General features: G+C 41.6%; 2 protein-coding genes across 2 annotated transcripts in view; one reads left to right on the top strand and one right to left on the bottom strand.

Annotated features, from left to right (window-relative positions):
• The window catches only part of bach2b (BTB and CNC homology 1, basic leucine zipper transcription factor 2b), a 105,334-nt gene extending 94,169 nt beyond the window's left edge, over positions 1 to 11,165 (top strand). The window contains exons 3-5 of the mRNA XM_058393416.1: positions 1,514 to 2,971; positions 10,321 to 10,527; positions 10,689 to 11,165. Of these exons, the coding sequence (XP_058249399.1) occupies positions 1,514 to 2,971; positions 10,321 to 10,527; positions 10,689 to 11,165 (2,142 nt within the window). The remainder of the gene's footprint in view (positions 1 to 1,513; positions 2,972 to 10,320; positions 10,528 to 10,688) is intronic.
• A 9,597-nt stretch (positions 11,166 to 20,762) lies between these two features.
• On the bottom strand, positions 20,763 to 22,883 carry gja10b (gap junction protein alpha 10 b). Its single transcript, XM_058392843.1, has 2 exons — positions 21,442 to 22,883; positions 20,763 to 20,801 (listed from the first exon to the last, which is right to left on the bottom strand). Exons 1-2 carry the CDS (start codon positions 22,861 to 22,863, stop codon positions 20,763 to 20,765), a joined length of 1,461 nt encoding a protein of 486 aa, XP_058248826.1. The 5' UTR covers positions 22,864 to 22,883.
• Positions 22,884 to 23,680: the final 797 nt, after the last annotated feature.

Raw genomic sequence — 23,680 nt, 5'->3', positions numbered from 1 at the left:
CATTAATTGACTTTAATGCATGTTATGTGTAGTAACTAGTTTATAACCGAAACTAATAGGAAGGAGGGATTTAAGGTGTGTCTGGACGTGCTGATAGATATTAAAAGGTTCATTTTGTTCATGGTACTAAGAAAATTTCATGTAGCTTCTTTTAGTTATTATTTGCTTAGCTGTGTGTGTTTGAAGGATAGGGTATTTTGCGTAGATAAGTACATTTTAAGTAGCTTCTAGCGCTGGATAGTTTGACTGAGACTGTATATAATAAACCAGAAGCATTGTGTGTGTAGGTATGGGCATGTGTCCCGTCCAGGCGTAAGTGATGTTTAGACAAATATCTCTGCAAATGATTCACCAGGTTCAGGCATTCCCTCCTGCCTGCATCTGGCTTTGTACTCCATCCACACTTTCATGTTTTTCCACGTGGAAAAATTCACACAGCAAACGGTGCTTAATCTTTCCAAATTCAGGCTCTTGAGGACAACCAGCCAGAGTATGCTTGCAATTCCGGGAGCCTTCCCATGCACGGCTCTCCGTGTAAACAATAGATCCAAACAGCGAGTGAAGACGGCGCTATTCAGAACAAAGTGTTTCTCCGGTGCTCTTGAGACTCTGTACTGCGATAAGTCACGTTGCCAGATTTTATGTCACCCCGACAGAAAAAAGAGACCGCTTTGTACATGGAAACAATACTGGCCCAGATCAAAGTTGAGTCATTGCAATACTCCACGGAGTAGAGAACACCTAGTGGTGTGTGTGTGTGTGTGTGTGTGGCTCACAGGCAGAACGCCGGGCCAAATCATGACTCACAACTCAGACAGGCCGAGCCAATGTCAAATTTATTGTCATATAAATTGCATACATTTTTCTGTTTTTATTATAAAAAGGTTGCGGTGTTACATGAGACATGACCATCAGTTAAATTGTGAGCATCAATAATATACCTTGTAGAAGCCTTTTTGAGGTGTTTCATGCATTTACTAAATAATTCCAGATATTTATTAGTGCATGACTGCTAACCCATCTTAGTTCTTGTACTGTAAGGCAGCACAGCTTTGCAGGCTTAGACGTTTCCTTAATGGCCAGCACTAGGTTCGAAGCACTCTGTCCTTCCCTCACTTCATCCATCCCCCATGCCCCATGCATTTGGGCTGACAGTACCCAGACAGTCCCATATGGTCCTGTGCTCCTTGCACTGTCATACCACTGAGGCTAGGCAGGTGGCACCATCTGTTCAGCCAGTCAGAGGATGAAAAAGGCCAGACCAGGACAGAAAATAGTCAGTCTGGGACAAGGGGTGGAATTTGGGTGATTGTTACCTGCTGGTCTGCTTCTGCTATTTCTGGCCATATTATACTGTAGAACATTCAGTGCTGACCCAATGTACGATTACTTTTTTGTTTATGGTCATTAGAGCTGTCAATTTGCCTCTGCACACTCCAAATGCATAGAACAATGGCATTGCTGATGGTATCGTTAACATTTTCCACTGTGTTTTGTGTGTGTGTGTGTGCAGGTCACTGCCAGGGGCTTCGCTCCATTGTTGCAGTTTGCCTACACAGCCAAGTTGCTGCTCAGCCGTGACAACATCCAGGAAGTGATACGCTGTGCAGACTTCCTGCGCATGCACAACCTAGAGGACTCCTGCTTCCGTTTCCTGGAGGCACAGCTGCGGAGTGAGGAAGACGGGGCACTGCTCTGTCAAAAGGTGGCGCCGGAGAGCAATCTTTCGGAAGATGAGAGCATGCAAGCCGAGGCATCGGCTATGACGACGAACACGCCTGTGACATGGGCCACTTCTCCGCGCTCTCGCCGCCATCCCGATGCCCTCAATGCTCTGCGGCGGCCAGACCACGAGCGGCTGGTAGCCAGCGCTGACTTCCCAGATGGTCAAGTGGACTCAGAACAGCAGGTCACCTCGGATCTGCCACGATGCCCCAAGTACAGGAAGTACCAGCGGGCTTGTAGTAAGCACAACAGCAACGAGAGCTCCTCACATACCAGTAGTACCTCAGGTTTCCCAAGCACATTGCTCAGCGGGCCAGCTGTGACTCACATCAAGCAGGAGCCGCAGGAGGGCGAGGATGAACCCATCACACTCAGTCTGTCAGGCGACGAGGACGATGGCAGGGACAAGGACAATGGCACTGCCGACATGGAGTTGGATGGCAATGGACTGCACGGTCTCTTCAAACGCGGCATCTCGGACTTGGCCAACACTTCCCAGCAGCTTAATGCCAGCAGATTGGCCTGCACCCAGGTCAAAGCAAGCACTCAGGGAGAGCACAAAAAGGACTACAGGCCTTCACAGGTGCCTGTGTCCTTTCCCAAAGATGCTGACAGCTTATCCACGGGACTGTCTCTGAGGCCGGCGTCCTGTGAAGGTGTGTGTAAGCAGGAAGCGGAGTTAGACCGGCGCAGCGTCATCTTTTCTCCAGGAGCCTGTGAGCATCTGCCCACACCTGCCCATTCCTACCCAGGCAGCAACTCCCATGACAAGGAGTTGACCGACCACCTGCCTAAAGGACAGTGGGTCGGAGGCAGCCAGTCGCTGCCGAGCTCGCAGAGTTTTTCCTCCGGTGCTGCTTCCGTCGAAGTGACAACGCCTCTGTGCCGACCGAGGCCCAACACCAGCTGCCCTGTGCCCATAAAGGTGTGCCCACGTTCACCGCCCTCCGAGACACGCACACGCACCTCCAGCTCCTGCTCGTCATATTCCTATGCCGAGGACGGAAGTGGTGGCTCTCCTTGCAGCCTGCCCCAGTTCGAGTTCTCCTCATCACCCTGCTCGAACATGGCTCGTTGCATGCCAACTGACCCACAGGAACTGGGCACAGGTACCGACGTGCTGTTCGGCCCAGCAAGGCCAAAAATCAAGTGCGAGCAGGCGTACGGAACCAACTCAAGCGACGAGTCCGGATCCTTCTCGGAAGGAGACAGTGAGTCCTGCCATGTTCAGGAGCAAGGATCAGAAGTAAGTGACCTGTCTACTTTCTGTGGATGATTTAATCTATCAATCAACCTTTATATTAAGGTTTTGCAAAAGTCAATTTACTGTGTGTTCAGTTCATCAATTCCAACAAGTCCCTGTTTCCCTCCTGCCGAAGAGGTGATTTACCCTTTAGTCCTGTGCAGTAATTTATGACGTGGCAATGAACACAATAATGATGTGTGTCTGTAGAATGCCTTGGTTCAGATGTGATTTACAGTGATATCGTTAGGTGGCTCTGAGCGCCTAGATATTTATCTGCCGTCTATGAAGCAGGTCACATGAAGGTAAAGGCGCGTATAAGTGCTAACTCACTCGGTATTGTGCTCTGCAAAAAGCCTGGTCATGTGATGGAGTCAAGTGTAGACTGAATGAAGCTTCACTCCCGTGAACTGCACACGGCATCACTAATAAGGAGGCGGCTTCCCGACAAGTGTTCTGATTGGCCGAGGCTCCGTCTTTTATCCCGAGAGACTGGGTATGTCAGATAGAGATAACAAAAAAGGCAGAAGATAGCTTTGTGGTAGCTTTTTCATAGCTCCTCATGAACCTTCTTGTTTCTGAAAGGTCTATAAATGTCTTCCTTAGCCATAAACCAACACATAAAACTGGCATGTCCTTTTTTTTCCTTTTAAAATCCTGTTTATTTGTCCAGACAACACACTCTAGTCAATCTCTGCCAACAGTAATCTGGAGATTATAGTCTTGTTTACTTGTTCACGAGTCTGTCTTTGGGTGTGTGCGTGTTAAGGATATGTGGGTAGGACTGTCGCTCATGCTCTCTTTTGTGTCTTTTGATTAGTCAAATATGATTTCCATGCCTTTTTAACTACTTGACAAACTCCACGACTTTCGGCTGTACACAACAGAGCCCAGAAACCGTACCACAACCCACACTTTTAAAGCAACATCCATGACGATGGTCTTGGAGGAAGTGTGCACACGTTTTTGTCCTTACACTTAAACACACACTAACGCTAACTTAAATTTAAACTCTTCTTATGGACAGTAAAGCAGTTCTTATGTATCTAATACAGACAACATTGCTTCCAAACTTCGTGCAAACTGTCCCTGAGCTCGAGTTACTCTTCTGTGTGGAGTTACACATGTCCATGTGGGAGTTTTTCTGGGTTCTCCAGGTTTTCTCCTCCTCTCTCATACTTACAAAAAAGGTGCACCAAATTAAATGAGTATTGAATATGTCCAAATGCCCGCCCACAAGGAAAGGAATATCTGCCATTAATATATATATATATATATATATATATATATATATATATATATATATATATATATATATATATATATTTATATATATTTTTATTCAGCTGCATACATAGCATGCATATGTAGGTAGAAGGTCCTCATGAGGATAGTAAGACAAGTGTGTGTGTGTGTGTGTTGTAGTATTTTAAATGTGCATGTAGATTTTCTTTCCTCATTGATGCCAAAACACACAGCTGACTCACTATAAATTATAATAGTGCCGCTTGTTAGTATTAGTGAGGATGACAGCAGCTTGCTCTTCTGTGCTCTCTCTCTCTCTCTTTCTCACTGTCTGTCTTTCTATCTTTCTCTCTTCCTCTCTATTTTTGTCTCTCTCTCTCTCCCTCCCTTTTCTCTCTCACTCGCTTTGCTGACACAGATGGATGACAAACCAATCCTCTCATTTTGCAGTAATCCACCTGACCAGGCTCATGCCTCACGCCAGCTCTCTCTCTCACTCTCTCTCTCTCTCTGTATTTCTTTCACCTCTCTCTCTCTCTCTCTCTCTCTAATACACACACATTCATTTTAAGTCATATAGCTCCTATCTATATCTATATATTTTTTTTATCAGTCCGTATAATTTCTTTCATTGTGCTATGAACAATGCCGTCGCTAAAGAACAGGAGCTTGAGCTCAGAGTGAAAGCGATTGATCAAACTGTCGAGCAGACGATTAATTAAGAACTCGAGGCAGAAGAAAAAAGGAATGAATTCCTGCAGTCTGAATGGGTGAGTCAGTTTGTGAATAAGAGATCCAGGAGAAGAAAAGGAAGAGAGAGAGAGAGAGAGAGCTTTCACATGATCGGACCTCGTGTAATCGTACGCGTGGGGGGCTGGGTGGAAGGCAGCTGGCACGTTGCCACGGCAACGGGAGCCCGTTAGAAATGAGGCAGCTCGTTTTGTCAGGTTGAGTCACACGCCGGGGTAATGACCAGCGATAGTGCATTAACACCACAGAAGAACACGTGAACCTGCAAGTAATGTACAGTTATTAGGCTTCCCTATTTTTAGATCTATCCACACACACACACACACACACACCTCTCTGGAACGTATCTTACTGTATGCCAAGAGCTAAAAGGGTTTCTTATAGATAACCAAGAATGACAAATCATACTTTTATCTTTCTTCAACACGTTTTGCAAATTTCTAACTTCTAACTTTCTAATTAATAAAAGAAAAAACACAAATTATTGTGTAAGACTTTCCCCTGGTGGATCTTTTACTGTTACCAAGCGCTGAAACTGGAGACTCCTTCCTTAAATGTTGAATAAACTACACTACAGTTACATCACTAGATCATTAAGTATATGCTTTTCTTAAAAATAATAATAAAAATAATTCTAAATAAAATATAAATAAATAAATAATAATAATAATAACAATAATAATTATTATTATTATTATTATTATTATTATTATTATTATTAATAATAATAATAATAATAATAATAATAATAATAATACTCTTTTTAAATGATTTATAATTAAGCTTGCATTCTTAATGTCTAGAATAATTAGTCAAATTTACGAATTCAATGTAAATCGATGATATAAATTATTATAACAGAAAATCTTAAGTGATGTTTTTTAAACACTTAAACCACGACCTACTGTTGTTCCGCTAAAATAATATTATACAGTTGTGGTGAATAAATTCCGTCAGATTAATTCAGTCGTGTGTGTTGTTATGTGCGAATCCCAGAGGATTGGATTCTCGCACATCATCGTGACCTGTCTCACAGGTTTCCCGTCTCTCTCTCTCGCTCCGACACGCTCACTACATTACCTCTGTCTTATCAAAACCTGTCTTATCTAATTAATTTTACAAATAAAATGAAAGTGAATGTGGCTTCTTCTCTAGAGGCTCTCTCTCTCTTCCTCTCTCTCTGTGTCACTGTTTCTTTATGTCTCTCAGCCCTACGTTTCTCATCAGGACCGGGGGAAAACGCACTAACACTGCCTCTGTGTGTTTATACAGCAAATGGCAGGAGAGAGAGAGAGAGAGAGAGAGAGAGAGAGAGAGAGATCGTGAGGGAGACTGGGTGAAACAGTGCTTTAAAAATAGCACCACTGGAAACAATGAATTTAGCCAAGGAAGGAAGTTGTTAAAGCGTAGGCTCATCGGCAGGATGGTCATTGTGAGACAAAGCGCTAGACTTTTGCTGCATGCTTCTATTAATCCAGTGTTTTATAGACTTTACACACTTCTTTACACCCAAACGATAGGATTCATAAAACAAAAACCAGTGTAATTTTACACTGAAGCAAATAAAATCTTCATGAGTCAAAACTCAGGCTCTCAGAAATCCCCGGTCTCAGGACATAAATCTATAAATCTACATCCTGAACTGTTAGGAAACTGTAACCTATATCTGTATTTAAAGCATTAACCCTTTCTTTCACATTTTTGGAAGGAGTCTCCAGTGTCCAGTGTCTTCAAATGTCTTTTATCTATGCTCCATAAGATTTAATGTGGGGAAAAAAAACTTGAAAAAATGTATTTAAATAATAATAATAATAATAATAATAATAATAATAATAATAATAACAATAATAACAATAATAATAATAATAATAATAATAATAATATTAAAATAATATATATATATATATATATATATATGTGGACATTATATATATATATATATATATATATATATATATATATATATAATGTCCATATAAGTTTCTTTTTATTTTTTCTGTAAAGCAACTCAATTTTTAAAAGAGAAAAAATAATTAAATTAAATTTAAAAAAAATAAATAATTATAATTAAAAAAAATAATAATAATAAATGTTGTTTTATGTCAGTTGTTAATAAATAAAATATTATAATTGTCACCAAATTGGTGCTTTATACTAAGAGGAATATTAAAGGACAGGATGAAAAGGCTGGAAACTCGTCCTCTTCACCTCCATGATGATGCTGATGTTTGCCTTTAAAATACTTAAAGAAAATGAATAAATAAATCGAACTGGAATATAACAAACAAAGGAAATCCTGTGCACATCAGCCCTCGTGTGCAGAAGTATCAATATCTGCGCGTGGGCGTGATCAGAAAGTGCTCACTCTTGCTTCTGGCTTGCCGAGATAATTTAACCCCTTAAGAGTTGGCTGGGAGGAAGTGAGCAGTGAAGTCGATACTCGAGGAGCTTCACACTGGTCTCACTATGAGCCGACTGTGGTCTCGTTATTATTGTGCGACGGCTCTTCTGGGTGAAATCGGAAAACCGCACTACGTGTGTGCCAGAGAACTTACACTAAAGACAAATTTCACATCAATCCCAGTCACTGAATCGGCTTTCGAGATATATTCGAGCTGGAGGAGTTGGTGAGGGAACGTTTTTCAGAGTTTAAACACTGTCATGATGCTGCTCAAAAAAACCAGAGGCCTTCATCTAGAGCACTGATAGTCAGGAACAACAAAAAAAGAAACGTTTTTGTCGTGTTGGAGAGTCGAGAGAAAAATCGACTGATCTGTTCATCAGAACCGGATCATCGTGAGAATATGAGTGAAAAGTGTCATCTTTTCTATGTTCACACTTTCATGGAATGAGAAGGTGACCAGAGACAGATCTGTCTTTCTCTGTGTGTGTGTGTGTGTGTGTGTGTGTGTGCATTTACATTTCTTTATTTAGCAGCTCCAAATGAGGAAATACACTCAAAGCCATGTATTTATATTTATCAAGCTTTTTGAGCATACAGGAGTGTTTATGGAAGAAATAGAGGGGTTTTCTTTTAAAGACGTCGACGTATCCCGCTTCAGGTTAAAGTTCATTCCTCCACCGAGGGACGCTCGGTTCGAGTGCTCCTGAGCCTCCGAGAAAAAGGTTTCCGCCTCGAGGCTGAAAAAAGTAAAACCGGGCCAAAATCCTTCCGCTCCTTTCCGTCCTCGGTTTTATCTGTGTCACGCCGAGCCTCGTTACCGCACAGGGCTTCCAAACCCAAACGCAGCTCATCTGTTACAGAATCCCGGGGCCGAAGAGACTCCTGAGCCTCAGACAGGTGTGTTACTCCTGACCTCGTGAGCTTTCTGGTCCTCCATCGCATTCCCATAATCCCTCATTTGTTCACGGTGTGTGAAAGAAAATGGGGCCAGGATGCTGGGAGTAACAAACGAGACCTACTTTTTCAGTCTAGACCCATTTCCAGAGCGGCGGTCTCTTGAGAGAAGGGAATGCGAACGTGCAAGAAGTGTGTGTGTGTGTGTGAGAGAGAGAGAGAGAGAGAGAGAGAGAGAATGCACAGCAGGTCTGAATTTATGAGCGCCGCTAGTGTTCACTCTGTCATCTCATGCACTAAATACAGACTTCCCTCCCTCTGACACCTTGTTCCCTCCCCCCCCCATCACCCCACCACCACCACCACCACCACCATGTGACCTCATCTCTCCATTTCTCTTCCTTCTCCCAGGCTCGCTTCAGAGGGCTGCAGGTTTTCCTGTCTTTTTTTTGTGCAGCTTTTTGGAAAATAAAATCTTGATGATAAATAGCCAGAAATTTTTGTAAGGAGTCGTTAGATTTTCGGACAGAAATACGCCCAGCTTGGAACGGGGTTAGAGGCAAGGTGACGATAGTTGTATGATGGGAGAAAGTGAAGATATAGTTCAGAAGGAAAATACAGTCATTTTTGAACACGTGGATAGAGAAGTCTGTCTCTAGATCTAACCACAAACTGGTAGAACCGTAGAACCATACGGACAGTAACCCGAGCTCCTTGGATGGATGGAACCCTGGATCTGTCCTGTCCTTCATACATGCGCTCTTCTTAGCTGTTGATTCTCCCTCTTTTCTTTTTGTTCTCTCCATCCCTCCATTTTTATCTTCCCTTTGTAGGTCTCTAGTTATGTGGGGCTGGCGAAACAGGACGTTCTTTCAGAGGCTGCGTCTCCATCAGCTCTCTCGCTCACTAGGCGGTGAATCAGTACCATTTCTAACTAACTTTCTTCGGTAGCGTTTGAGATCTACAACAACAAGCTACTTATGAGAGCAGTACCGAAGTTGACTGAGATTAGCTTGAGGTCATTTGTGACGTCATTTCCAGTAGGGAACGTAGTGAGTGAGCATCGATCCTCAGGTTACTGTGATGCATGGTGGGATTTTACCAGTGAACTGAAGGTTTTTGCGCACTTAAAATGGGAAACTCCCTGATCAGTGGACTGACTGCGAAACTAGAGAGCTGATTGAGACGCACCCAGAGAATATATTCCTACTGTTTTGTGTACAAGTGTGTGTGTGTGCTGTCTGTCTGTCATATGGTCAGACAGACTGCGCCGCCAGCCCCTGTAGCACCAGCTCGTTAACGGCACGTATTTGCATACTCATCCCTGCTAGTAATCACCCAGCAGGAGCGTGAATGAAAGATGGAGGAAGAAATGAGTGAGCCAGCTGTCTCTCCTCTTCCTCTCACCGGCTGCTGTCTGCCTCGGTCACGCTGACAGATGGAGAGATGTTCCATTTCCATGTTTTTTTTTTGTCATCTCTCTCTCTCTCTCTTCCTCTCATTACCTGTGAAGAAATTAGATAATTAAGGTGTAAAGCCGGCATTCTGTCTTTGTCGCCAAGTTACGCCGATATTTATGGGTCGCTGCCGCCATCTTGTGGTGGATAAAGTGTACTGCATGCGCTAAAAGTTGACCAGAGAATTCTTGTTCAGTGGAAACTTTTCAGACTTGAATAGTATGCAGATATGATGCTTTAACGGAAAGGAGTAAGTGTTCAGCTTCGTTACCGACTGATTTATTTAGATTTTATTTAGAACGGAACGCGAGTTTTCTAAAAGTAAAATGGTGTGTCGTTCGCGTCCGAGTCGATTCTTTTGAGAACCGATTCGTTCCTGTGATTTTTTTTTTTTTTTTTAAATGCATGTTTCTTGTTGAATTTCGACGCCTTGTTGCTTTCACCAAACTGCGGTCAAAACAAACTGTTTGCTAGTCAAGAGTTGACATCTCTAAGCGAAACTAAATTAGCTTAGTGAGTCAAAATGATTCAAATCACTAGCTAGAAGTTAGGTGTGAAAACTAATCAGAACTAATCAGTGAAACACGTTCGTCTCGTTGCAGATCAAGCTCCCTTTCCCCGTAGATCAAATCACGAATCTTCCACGCAACGACTTCCAGATGTTGGTGAAGATGCACAAGCTGACGTCAGAGCAGCTGGAGTTTATCCACGACGTGCGCCGGCGGAGTAAAAACCGCATCGCCGCCCAGCGCTGCCGGAAGAGGAAACTCGACTGCATCCTCAACCTGGAGTGCGAGATACGCAAACTGGTACATGATGAGAAGAGTGGACAGATGATTCGATTTGTTTCAATTAGATCTTTAAGGAAAGCTTAATGTAACTCTAAACGGATAAAAAAAACATATTCAAGCAAAATGTGTAGCAAGTTGTCTAACCGTGTGTGTGTGTGTGTGTGTGTGTGTGTGGGCAGGTATGTGAGAAGGAGAAGCTGCTGACCGAGAGGAATCAGCTCAAGGCGTGTATGGGTGAGCTGTGGGAGAATTTTTCCTGTCTCTCTCAGGAGGTGTGTCGGGACGTCCCACTGAGCCCCGAGCAAGTCCAGTCTCTCCATCACTACTGCCCCGTCCTACGGCCCACCTCGGACTCCGCCTCCCCGGCCCACCCGCCGGCGCCGCCCGCCAGCATCGACCTCACCACGCGCTCCGGAGCCGCCACGCCCGAACCGGAATACGTCAAAGTGTCCGCTACGAACGACACGCACCAGGCACCAGCATCGGCCCAGTGTCACGTAGGGAACGGCGAAGGGGAGGAGACCACGTCCGGCTCCGCCTACCTCGAGGAGGGGCGGTCCTTGGAACAGTCCAATCAGACGGTGACAGTAGACTTCTGTCAGGAGATGACCGATAAATGTACCACTGACGAACAGCCCAGAAAGGACTGTACCTAGTGACGGCGTTTTCTTTTTGTTTTGTTTTTTTTTATTATTATTTTCTTTTTTTTTTATTATTATTATTTTTAAATTGTTATTATTTAATTTTCGATACATCTTCTGACAAACCCCCTAAAGTGGGGGTTCAAGGGGTGTTTGTTAAGATGGTCAGCCTCTGCCAGTGTTGAATCTATGAATCTTTTTTTGTTTGTTTGTTTTTTATATATTTATGTCTCTCTCTTATTTTTGTTTTTCTTTTTATTCTTTTAATTTTGTCTGTTTTGTTTTGTTTTAAACGGTTGACACTACAGTTGTCTTAACAGCAGCAATACTGTTACTCCAGGTTCTCTCGGACTCACAGCCACGGCTGACGTGGCTCACGAAAAAAAAAAAAGAAAAGAAAAAGAAACCTCTATCGATGGTGCTACACATTTTTTTTTTCCTCCCTTCATCAGTGTCTTCTCCGGGTCACAGTCCAGTTCATAGGGGGGGGGAGGGGATTGGGTTGGGGATAGTCTCCCATCGCGTCTCTCATCCAAACCTCCACGGACCTAGCAGCAGCAGCAGCTCGATATCTACTCTCTCTCTCTCTCTCTCTCTCTCTCTCTCTCTCTCTCTCTCGATCCTTTCTTTCTTTCTTTCTTCCTTCCTTCCTTCTCCTTCTTTCTCAGTAAGATCATCAGTGTTAAAAATTCTCACCTACAGTGTTATAACTCTTATAAAGCCTACACTGTGCAGCTACACCAGATCGATTTAACACCAGTGATTCTTCTGCTCTCTCTCTCTCTCTCTCTCTCTCTCTCTCTTTTGATGCCACGGTAAATTCAGGAAACTCAGGAAATCTTCTGAATGTTGGATTCATGAAAAAAACAACAACAAAAAAAAAATTATGTACATGACCGATATTTTTCCTTTTTCTTTTTCTTTCTTTTTTCTTTTTTTTTTTTTTTTACAGCAGCTAGACTGTACATGTTCATATGCAAAGAAAAAAAAAAACAGAAAAGAAGAAGAAGGGGAAGAAGAAGGGGAAAAAAAAGTTTTCTGTAGTGTCTCCACAATACTTCAGTTTTTTTTTTTTGTTTTTTTTGTTTTTTTTTACAGACGGTCCTGTCCGGAAAAACAAAAAACAAAAAAAAAGAAAAGAAGAAGAAGAAGAAGAAGAAGGAAAAATAGCAAAAACATTCCTCTATTGCCTTTCGACAGCACTGAAATGGAGGAGGACGAACGACGAGACAAAGAAAATGACAGAGAAAAAAAAAAAACTTTTTCGTGAATTTATTTTAAATTATTTATCCCCACCCCCACCCCCACCCCCGCATCAGCAATAGCTTTGTGTTTGGAGAATTTTTCTTTTTTCTTTTTTCTTTTATTTTGGGATGGTTAATGTATACAGAAGTGCTTGCTGGCCAGAAGGAGTGTAGTGTGTGTATATAGTATACGGAGCATGGCGAGTGTATCGGTGACCCTGTACAGGTAGTGCTTTAGATGTGCTCCTCTTTTCTTTTTCCTTTTTTTTCTCTCTCTCTCTGTCTTTCTTTTTTCCTTCTTCTTCTTCTTAGCTTTGTTTCGTCGCAGCTTTCGTGGTTTTTTTTTTTTTATTTGTGTGTTTTTGCTAAAGTGAAAGACTTTCCTTTGCTGTTTCCTGCCTGAAGTGAAATAGCCTGCGACGGTGGTTGTGCTTAAAAACTCAGGAAAACAGCTTTACACTCTTACACACACACACACACACACTCTCTCACACACACACTTTCTTAAGCATAGCATTTTTGTCAGATTTCGCCCCGCTGAAATGTGAAAAGAGCAGCGACTCCACACAGAGGAACCTTTCTTTCTTTCTTTCTTTCTTTCTTTTTTTTTTACATATTAATATTTAAAGATGCTGTGTGTGTGTGTGTGTGTGTGTGTGGTCAGACCCAGCGTCTTTGAATGTTTATTCAGTGTTATTATCTTCTTCTTTTTTTTTTAAATAGTTTTTTTTTTTTTTTTTTTTTATAAAAAGTGACCGTATTTTAGTTCCTCCAGGAAGAGGAACTCTGCTAAATGATCTTGCCCCCGTGTTCGCTCCCGGCACTTAATCTACCTGTCCTGTCACGTGATCAAACCAACTGGTGTGTAGAATTTTGATAGGTATTCTAATAATAATAATAACAATAATAATAGGATACAAAAGGCTCCTCCAGGGTTCTGGTCAGTTCTAAAGAGTCTCGACATGGAACCTTTTTTAACGGTTCCTCCAGGAGAACCTGTTATGGTGCTAAAGAGCGTATGCAACAGTGTCAGTGATAGGAAACGTGTTCATTCTTGAGTCTGTTACTTCGATTTAAGACCAATCAACTTTTCCTATAGCTGTTTTTAATCAGGTTTGGTTTATTATTATGGAGTCCACTGATCAGGCATAACATTATGACCAGTGAAGTGAATATCACTGATGATCTCCTCATCATGGCCCCTGTTAGTGGGTGGGATATATTAGAGGCAGCAAGTGAACATTTTGTCCTCAAAGTTGATGTGTTAGAAGCAGGAAAAATGGACAAGTGTAAGGATTTGAGCGAGTTTGACCAAAAGGGTCAAATTGTGATGGCTAGACCACTGGATCAGAGCATCTCCAAAACTGCAGCTCTTGTGGGGTGTTCCCGGTCTGCAGTGGTCAGTATCTATCAAAAGTGGTCCAAGGAAGGAACAGTGGTGAACGGGCGGCAGGGTCATGGGCGGCCAAGGCTCACTCATGCACATGGGGAGTGAAGGCTGGCCCGTGTGATCCGATCCAACAGACGAGCTACTGTTGCTCAAATTGCTGAAGAAGTTAATGCTGGTTCTGATAGACAGGGGTCACAGGTCAGGGCTGCAAAAGGTGGACCATCACAATATTAGACAGGCGGTCATAATGTTATGCCTGATCACTGTTTTTGGTCAAAATTTGTTTCGTGTTTCACAAAACGATGTCGATCTTCCATCACGTTTACAGAGAAATGACCCCACTGACCATCATCAATACTAATACTAAATATCAGACATGATGATGATGATCCTAATTTAGTAAAATTCCCCCAAAACAATTCATTTTTAAAGCACGGACTCCTTGCTGCTCTCGTCTCTACAAGCGGTCGATCACGTGGACTTATTTTTATTTTTTCATTTCCCCATCTCAGTGCACTCGTAGGATTATTTAGCACTTCCTCAAGCGTGGATTTCACTTTTAGGAGCCTGAAAGCACTTAAAAGCACTTAAAAGTGCCCCTGGTCTAGAAAATAAAATTGAACGCTGGTTCTAATAAAGTCCATATCCAAGAACTTCTCGATACACTACAACACGAGAGAGTGTCTAATTTTACATCTCCCATTAGTCTGATAAGCTAAATTGGTTGAAATAAGTACATTTTAACTGGACACAGATTTTTATCCGCCAGTTATATATATATATATATTGATATATATTTGCCCTCAGTGTATATTTGTTAGGATTTGCATGCTGCCTGTATATTTTCTAGTTTGTCTATTTTATTCGTTTCGGTCCTGAAGGAATGCAGTTCATTTTTTCCATAGGTTGAGTTTTATATTCGGGAATAAAAAAAAATAATATTAATAAAAGAAGAAATCGTTTTCTTGTTAGCTGCTGGAAGGTCGCTGGGTCCAGCAATAAGTAAGGATGATTTGGATAAAATTTTCTCCCACTTGTTGTTATAAAAGTAGGTCAAAGTTGCCCTTGGTTCATTTTTTTTTTAATATTGTATATTTAATAATAATAATAATAATAATAATAATAATAATAATAATTCTCTCACCCGTGTTCTATTCTATTCTATTCTTTAGGAAGTTCAGTTTTTTTTCCGGCCACGCCTCGTTTTTGTGGTCTTGTGTGTGTAAAAAAAAATTTGATCTTTATTCCCCTGACACACACAGACACCCTCACAAACACACACACACACACACACACACACACACTTTAATACTGGATGGAGTGCTCTGTTGTAGCGGTTTAGAGATCTAGACTTGTCGTGATTTGCTAGTTTTGTGCTCTTGTTCCCTTTTATTTCTTCTCGAGACTTTTAGCTTTGCTCTCTCTTTGCTCCCCCCCCCCATCTTTCTCAACAGTATTTTCGAAAAAAAAATAATTCTGATCAGGTACAAAACTGAAAACTAAAGATTTTAGCGGGTCCGAATGGACGCTTGTGCACACATATGCAAATCAGCCCTATAGAACGAGCTCGGCTTTTCGGTTTTCACACTACGTGGGGTAGAGGCGCTGGAGGAAGCCGCAGGAGGGCGTGGCGCTCCACTAGATAAAGCACAGAGTGTACTTATGTCTACTGTTGTTGTTGGATTTTGAATGAATGAATTTTTCTGATGTTTTTAAGGAAAAGTAGGCAATGTGTCCTAAGAATCAAAGCTATAATGACAGGTGTAGAGGAAACACTGCCTGGATTACAATACTGTTTTTAACAACTATATTCATCTCTCTCTCTCTCTCTCTCTCTCTCTCTCTCAATGGATTAGGACTAAAAAGACAGCCCTGGTCCTACACCTCTACTCTAAGCAATGCTAATGCTTTTTTTCCCACCACCATTTCCTGCTTTTGTCTTCTCCGACACGCCCACATCGTTAGCTGATTAGCAGACTCGGGTGTGGCAGGACAGGAGCTTCTCCAGGACATGTGCCCTGTCAAGTATATCCATTTATTTTTGTCGTTATTAGCACTAGTAACATGACATTCGGGAGGAGGACAGCTGATTGAGTTGAATCTGTTTGCTAGTCTAGGTAGCTAGCAAAGCAGCTAGCTATCAGCAAGACTCATGAAGAGTTTTCGATAACGGTGTGTTAAAAACAGTATTGAAAAGCAGGGATTGTGTATTTTCTTGGTCTCTTAGAGGGCAGCACTGAATGCGTAGCGTATTTCTCGAACTCTGTTCTCTTGGATTTAAGACCCGAGGGTCACTCCTGTCCGGGGGACCGGCGTCTGAAACATAACCACGTCTACACAGACTATAAAAACGGACGATGTTCGCTTTCGTCTCTGCTAGTGAAAGTTTTCTAAACGTCTCCCAGCACAGTCTGGTGTTTAAATCAACAACCTCACCAATCCAATAAGCTTGCCGCTTTCATCTCCGTCGTCTCAGATGCACGTGGATCAGCTTCGACTTCGAGCCGAATCGTCTGAACAGTCACACGTTTGCTCTCGTATCTTGTCTCAGGGTGCATGCCAATGACCTTTATTTTTCATTTATTTATTTTTGATTTTTTTCAAATAAAAGACCATTTCATGTCTTCAGAAGAAAAGCTAATGGGTCATAAACCTGTTTTTGTTTTTTTGTTTTTTAATAGTTTCTAAGCTAACGAATTGACAAATGGAAAAGTTGATTTGCACAAAAATCTTGAATATAAATAAAAAAAATTGAGGGCTTTGGTTTCTCAAAGAAATACGAATTTAAAAAAAAGGAAAGGAAGAAAAAGGTCCATGATTTGAACTTTTGAAAAATTTGTCTATAAGCTTTTTATCTGCAGTTAATAAACTATGGCAATGCAATGTGTTTTATTTTTATTTTTAACTATATGAATGCTATAAAGGAAGTACAAGCTAATTCTTTTTTTTTTTTTTTTTTGCTTTAATGTTGCTAGGATTTTTTTTTTTTTGCTTTAACGTTGCTAGGATTTTTTTATTTCATTTATTTTTCTTTTTTTTGCTTTAATGTTGCTAGGATTTTTTATTTTTTTTTGCTTTAATATTGCTAGGGTTTTTTTTTTTTGCTTTAAGTTTGTTAGGATTTATTTATTTTTTTTCATTTATCTTTTCATTTTTTGGCTTTAACGTTACTAGGATTTTTTTTTCATTGATTTATTTTATTTTATTTTTTTGCTTTAACGTTGCTAGGAATTTTTTTTTTTTTTTTTTTTGCTTTAACGTTGCTAGGATTTTTTCTTTTTTCTTTTTTTTTTCCTTCTTTTTTTTTGGTGCTGCTTCTTTGAAACATTGACACTGGCTCTCCAAAGCTTTCCTCATCAGCGAAAAAGAAAAAGGAAGAAAGGAAAAATAAATAAATACTTTGCCTTCTTTATTCCCGATTCGCTCGACTTTATACGTTTCTATCTCGGCGGGATACGCAGGCTGACGGAGGGAAAAGTACAACAGCAAAAAAAAAAAAAAAAAAAAAAAAAAAAAAAATGTTTACAAAGACAAGATGACACGTTTTTTACGAGTCAAATCAAACTTGCCATGTATATAGTATTTGTGAGTTTCCGTCGGATAGCTAGGTTTTAGTATTCTTCTTTCTTTTTCTTTTCTTTTTTTTTTTTTTTGTATGTTTTTTAACCAAATGGATACAAGAGAAAAAAAAATGTCCTTTGATAACTATGCTCATTTCTTCGAGTTGGTCGTTGTGTTTTTTTCTCTCAACCCGACGGGGATGTTTAAGAATAAAGAATAAAGAAGTGCACCGCCGACTTTTTTGCCTTAGAACTTGCAGAGGCCATAGTTCACCTCGACGTGAAACGTGTGTATGCAGGGGTCTCTGTGCCCCCCCCTCCATCTCTCGACTAGCAGAGCGGACTCTCTCTCTCTCTCTCTCTCTCTCTTATCTACCTGTGAAATCCTTCATACCTCTCATAACTGGTCAACGACTGTATCAGCAAAACCACATCAGGTGTTTTTCTACATGCTTTTTACACAGATTATTGTATTAGTAGATTTCGGTGCATCGTTTTATTTTTCATGTAATTTCTCTTTGGCTTGTACTTTTTTGTTTTCTTCTTCTCCCCTCCCTCCCTCTCTCCCTCCCCACTCCCTCTCCTCTTCCTCTTGCTTGCTCTTCGATCTCCCGTTTTTTCTAGTTGACTGTTTTGTGTTAATATTGTCAATTTTTGGGATAGCTGTTCTAGAGTTTTTACTTCTTTTTGTTTGTTCGTTTTGTTTCTCTCCCCATTTCTAAATGCTACATGAACCTAATGAATTTTAATGACTTAACCAGTGTAAATACGGTATTGTGCAGAACTCATTTTCATGCATTTCAATTGCTAGTGTTATATAAATGACAGATTTTTTGTCAAGACACCATTTCTGTTTATGAAATAAAGAAACTTATCATGTACTACCTTCTGGTTTTTTTCCCCAGGCTATTTTCAGATTGACGTGTATTTATATACCAGTCAGCCATAACATTATGACCACCTGCTTACTATTGTGTTGCTCCCCCTTTTTGCTGCCAAAACAGCCCTGACCTGTCGAGGCATGGACTCCACTAGATCCCGGAAGGTGTGCTGTGGGATCTGGCACCAAGATGTTAGCAGCAGATCCTTTAAGTCCTGTAAGTTGCGAGGTGAGGCCTCCATGGATCGGACTTGTTTGTCCAGCACATACCACGGATGCTGGATTGGATTGAGATCTGGGGAATTTGGAGGTCAACACCTCAAACTCGTTGTTGTGGTCATCAAACCATTTATGTACCATTTTTTCTTTGTGGCATGGTGCATTATCCTGCTGAAAGAGGCCACAGGCATCAGGGAATACTGTTTCCATGAAAGGATGTAGATGGTCTGGAACAATGCTTAGGTAGGTGGTACGTGTCAAAGTAACATCCACATGGAGGGCAGGACACAAGGTTTCCCAGCAGAACATTGTCCAAAGCATGACACTGCCTCTGTCGGCTCGCCTTCTTCCCATAGTGCATCCTGGTGCCATGTGTTCCCTTGGTAAGCGACACACACTCACCATCCATGTGATGTAAAAGAAAACGTGAGACCAGGCCACCTTTTTTCATTGCTCTGTGGTCCAGTTCTGATGCTTATGTGCCCATTGTTGGACTTCCGATGGTTCATGGGCACCCTTTCCTTGGGCACCCTGACTGGTCTGCAGCTATCCAGCCCCATACACAACAAACTGTGATACTCTGTGTATTCTGACACCTTTCTATCAGAACCAGAATTAACTTCTTCAGCAATTTGAGCAACAGTAGCTTGTCTGTTGGATCGGATCACACGGGTCAGCCTTCGCTCCCCACGTGCATCAATGAGCCTTGGCCGTCCATGACCCTGTCACCGGTTCAACACTGTTCCTTCCTTGGACCACTTTTGATAGATACTGACCACTGCAGACCGAGAACACCCCACAAGAGCTGCAGTTTTGGAGATGCTCTGATCCAGTGGTCTAGCCATCACAATTTGGCCCTTCGTCAAACTCGCTCAAATCCTTACTCTTGTCCATTTTTCCTGCTTCTTTGAGGACATCAACTTTGAGGACAATATGTTCACTTGCTGCCTCATATATCCCACCCACTAACAGGGGTGATGAGGAGATAATCAGTCTTATTCACGTCACCTGTCAGTGCTCATAATGTTATGCCTGGTCAGTGTATATAATGATTAATGAAACAAGAAGAACATGAAACAAAATATTTATAATAAGAAGAATATTTTTAATCTGCCATAGAGGATGCTCCTGTACGTATTTTGGTGCTTCGCAAGCATTGTTAGGTCTGTTGTGTAATACGTCTGCTTTTAAATGGCGTCAAAGTTACAAACTGGAAATATTAAAATAATGCAGGACATGCGCAAGGAGACGGTACACTTCCTTTTTTTGGTTAGTCAGGTTAAGGTTAGCGGGATGTTTTAGAACGTTTGAGTGTGAAATCCATCCATCTGAAGAAAGTGAGTCAGATTTAAGAGAACGTATTACTTCATGGTTTATATTCAGCTACAGAATCAGTAACTACGCATCGTACCACAACGTCGCAGATTATTTCCCATCACTTCTACACGATCCACGGCTAATTTGGATGCTTCTTCAGCAGACTGCACTAATGGTTGTGTGTCTGACCGTCATTTATATTGGTGTGTATATATATATATGTGTGTGTGGGTGTGTGTGTGTGTATATATAACGAGGCCTGTGTTTCCCAGATATTAATCAATACTGCTATTCAGAGCACAGCTATTGACAACTGCGGCTCATTCAGGAAGTTACACAGTTGCCCCAAAAACCTCACCACAGGTCAACAGCCTTCAGTCTGATGTTTAGAACAGAGCCAAGTGGACACCTTTTAGTAATGGAGCTAGTATTGGACTTTTTAAGGCACGTGCAGCGTGTTGTTATGGAAGACTTGGAAAATTTCAAATTAATGTCAAAGCCCAAAGACCAGATAGTAAAGTTTTATTAAGCAAAAATAACATTTTGATTCTAAACCAGGTTTTAAAAGGGGTATTTTTAAATATAGGAAGACCATATGAATAAATTCAAAGCTTCATGCTGATATATCTCCAAAAAAAATAACACCGTCCACTTTCAGAAGAAGATCTACACTGATTGTTTAATTCAAAATACAGACAAAAGTGAGGCCCTAGTTTACAATATGCTCAGTTCTTATGTGCAAAAAACAAAATTATTCCATTGTCTTCAGTTATTTTGTGTAGGAAGAAATGTGTATCTATGTGTGTGTGAGAGGATGAGCGAATAATTGAATTAGCAAAGCTCTATGCAAATGGACAAAGAGTTTAAACAGAACATAATCCAATAAACATAGCAGTGATTGTGTAGCGTGTGTTCAGCAAAGCCAAAGTGATGACCCACTTTTTCCCATTTTTTTTTTCTTTTTTTTTTGGGTGTCCTGAAAAGTCGACACTTCAACAGAGTTCACTTTTTCATGATCGAAGACAGTTCCAGGATCATGCTCTGAAACAGGGACAAAAAATGGAAGATATTATTATTATTATTATTATTATTTATATAATGTCTTTTATATTATCTACTGCATAATGTTTTTATATCTTTTTTTTTAACTGAAAAATATCTACTTTTGATAATCAGTAAATATTTGAATCTGTACCATATTACAAATCATTTAAAGTGATGGAATTATTAAATTATTTAATACTTCTTTACGGATTTTTAGGCCGAATCCTTTAATCTGATTGGACAGCAGGTGTTGATTAACTTTCCATAGCAGCCGCAATGACAGCAGTTCCGGGTGCAAAAATAAATAAATAAATAAATATACAGTCTTGTTTTTTAATAAATAAAAAAATTTAATAGTTAGAAAATCCCTGTGGCATAAGAGGAATATAATAATTTCATTACGTGCTGTTATTAAAATAAATAAATAATCAGGAACTCAATATCAGGCCACAACCACACTGTTGATTAATTTCCTATATGCATGCCCCTGTTGAGTTTTATCCCTAATTACTCTTAAATCTAAAACCCCTCTCTGGAAGGGATAAACCATATGGTTTTAGATTTAACCTTTAAAGAGTGTTCGTCACTACATACACCTCATGCAGATGACCTTTTTGTCCTGAAAATATGTTCTTACCATTGACATGCGGCGGCCACCGGCAGGTGGAGGGGTCATGGCAGGGCTTTCGCTTTGAGCCAGCTGCTTGGCCTCTGACTCTGAGCCGCTTTTGGACATTGGACTGTCTAGTGGAATGGCCAGTCTGCTCTCAGAAAGCCCACGGGACATGAAGCTAGCTTTCCTACCTGTGGGGTAGTGTTCTGGCGAATCACTCTCCTCACTCAGGTCCTTGCATGCACTCACCCGACTTTGCTTGCGTGCAGAGTTCTGAAGGGATGCTGGGATCTCGATGTTGCTGGCTCTGAGGGACGCTCGAGGTAGCTGACCAGCACCCTTCAGAGGTCCGGATACCTTGGGTCCGGAGTCGTCGCTGCTGGAAGAGTGGCCACGGTTGTCCACGGTGGAAAGCCGCTCTGTGGCACCTAGTTGACGGATGGCCTGGATCTCAGGCTGGCTCGGGACACGTGTCTGCTTGGACTGCTCAGATCCAGGACCATTACTGGTTGGTGCCTCAGGGGTGGGCAGAGGGTGGCTAGCAGGCATGTGGTGTGGCAAAGCCTCCACCTGCCCGTCGTTCACTATGGCATAGGATGTTTGGGTTATGTGTGCAAATTTCTGCGGCAGGCAGTCTGTAAGGACACATGCTTGCTGGACCATGGAGCTTTTCTTTGACCTGCAAAGACTCTCATCATCTCCGCTATGCATGTTGCCATATATGCTCTGCTTGATCTTTTTCACGCCCAGGTGAAAGATCTCCAAGATGTTTAGGAAGAGCGAAACCCCGGCGATGCCCAGCATAAAGTTCATGAAAATATTTTTCTCTGTTGGCCTGGACACGAAACAGTCCACAATGTTGGGGCAGGGGTCTCTCTCACACTTGTATAGTGGGGACAGACCAATACCATAAAGGGCATACTGACCCAGAATAAAGCCCACTTCAACCACTGACCTGGTCAAAATATGAAGCACGTAGGTACGCAGTAGGGAACCCCTCAGAGGTGCCTTCCTGACTCTCTTCTGTTCTTCCAGTTTCCTCAGTTCCCTCTCAATCCTTTTATGTTCATCCAGGATGCCCTCCATCCCCTCCAGCTCTACTTTAAGCTGAGCCTTCTTCTTGTGCCTCTCCTTCTCCAGAGCACGCAGTCGGTACAGCGCATGGCCCATGTACACCAGAGAAGGTGATGATACAAAGATGATCTGCAGGACCCAGTACCTGATGAGGGAGATGGGAAAAGCTTGGTCATAGCAGACATTCTTGCACCCGGGCTGCTCGGTGTTACACACAAACTCGCTTTGTTCGTCATCCCAGACATCCTCAGCAGCAACGCCAAGGACCAGCATGCGAAAGATAAAGAGGATGGTCAGCCAGATTTTGCCCACGATGGTGGAATGGATATGAACTTCCTCCAAAATGCTTCCCAAAAGATTCCAATCCCCCATTTTTGGTTTCACATAGCCTAAAGTTGTATGAGAGTGCAAACAATACGCTTTTGTTACTTTTTGATATTTAGGTAGATATAAAACACTCGAAAAGGTCCTACAGTTTGTTTCTCTGGACGAAACCCTTAAACGTTCTATGTAGTACTCAAAAAAAAACAAGGATTTCCATTTGGTAAATGCTCCTAGAACTGTTAAAAAACTCTGAAGAAATATTTTGGTGACGGTAAACAAGACAGAAAACTTACACGATTTGGATCGTTTTGAAGATGATTCTCAGCACTGATTCGTTATGATGACGGAGACAACGCTAGCTGGACACCACCAATATCTTCTTTTCTTCAGTAAAGCAGGTGAGTTCCTCTCTCTGGGCATAGCTTCAGTAAATGAATACCAGACCTACTGCACTCTATGAACTAACACAGGGTCTCTATTGATCTGTGGACGGCTGGACAGCTCCCTCAGGCCATTAGCTGGCACAACTCGGTCACTGACAACATAAGGGGAGGGGCACTTGCTAATCTCAATACCCACCCCAATGTAATGATCTTCCTTTTGATAACTCAGATGCTCAAAGTATGTGATTTAAACACTGTTTAATTCAGAAAGTTAAGAGTAACCTCATACAGTTTTGGAAGCCTTTCCTCACTGTCCATGATTTATCAACTTCTAATATTGGATCTTCTACCCTGTCTTGCTTTTTACACCTGCAGCATTATTTCCAAAAACCTGTGTTGTGGACTGATGAAGTTTCTACAGCTAAACTAAAACTCTTTCAGTAGATGGATCAGTAAAATTACACAAGGAACGCTTACAGAAC

The sequence above is a fragment of the Hemibagrus wyckioides genome, linkage group LG06, assembly GCF_019097595.1.
Source record: "Hemibagrus wyckioides isolate EC202008001 linkage group LG06, SWU_Hwy_1.0, whole genome shotgun sequence".
NCBI lineage: Eukaryota > Metazoa > Chordata > Actinopteri > Siluriformes > Bagridae > Hemibagrus > Hemibagrus wyckioides.
The sequence above is the reverse complement of the archived record's forward strand: the minus strand, read 5'-3'. Positions and strand labels throughout refer to the sequence as shown.

What these genes read in the sequence shown, in the direction of transcription:
- gja10b (XM_058392843.1), bottom strand. Translation starts at nt 22,863, where the DNA reads ATGGGGGATTGGAATCTTTTGGGAAGCATTTTGGAGGAAGTTCATATC. An exon ending in GTGGCCGCCGCATGTCAATG is followed by an intron (nt 20,802 to 21,441) that starts GTAAGAACATAT and finishes TCCCTGTTTCAG; the next exon opens with AGCATGATCCTGGAACTGTC.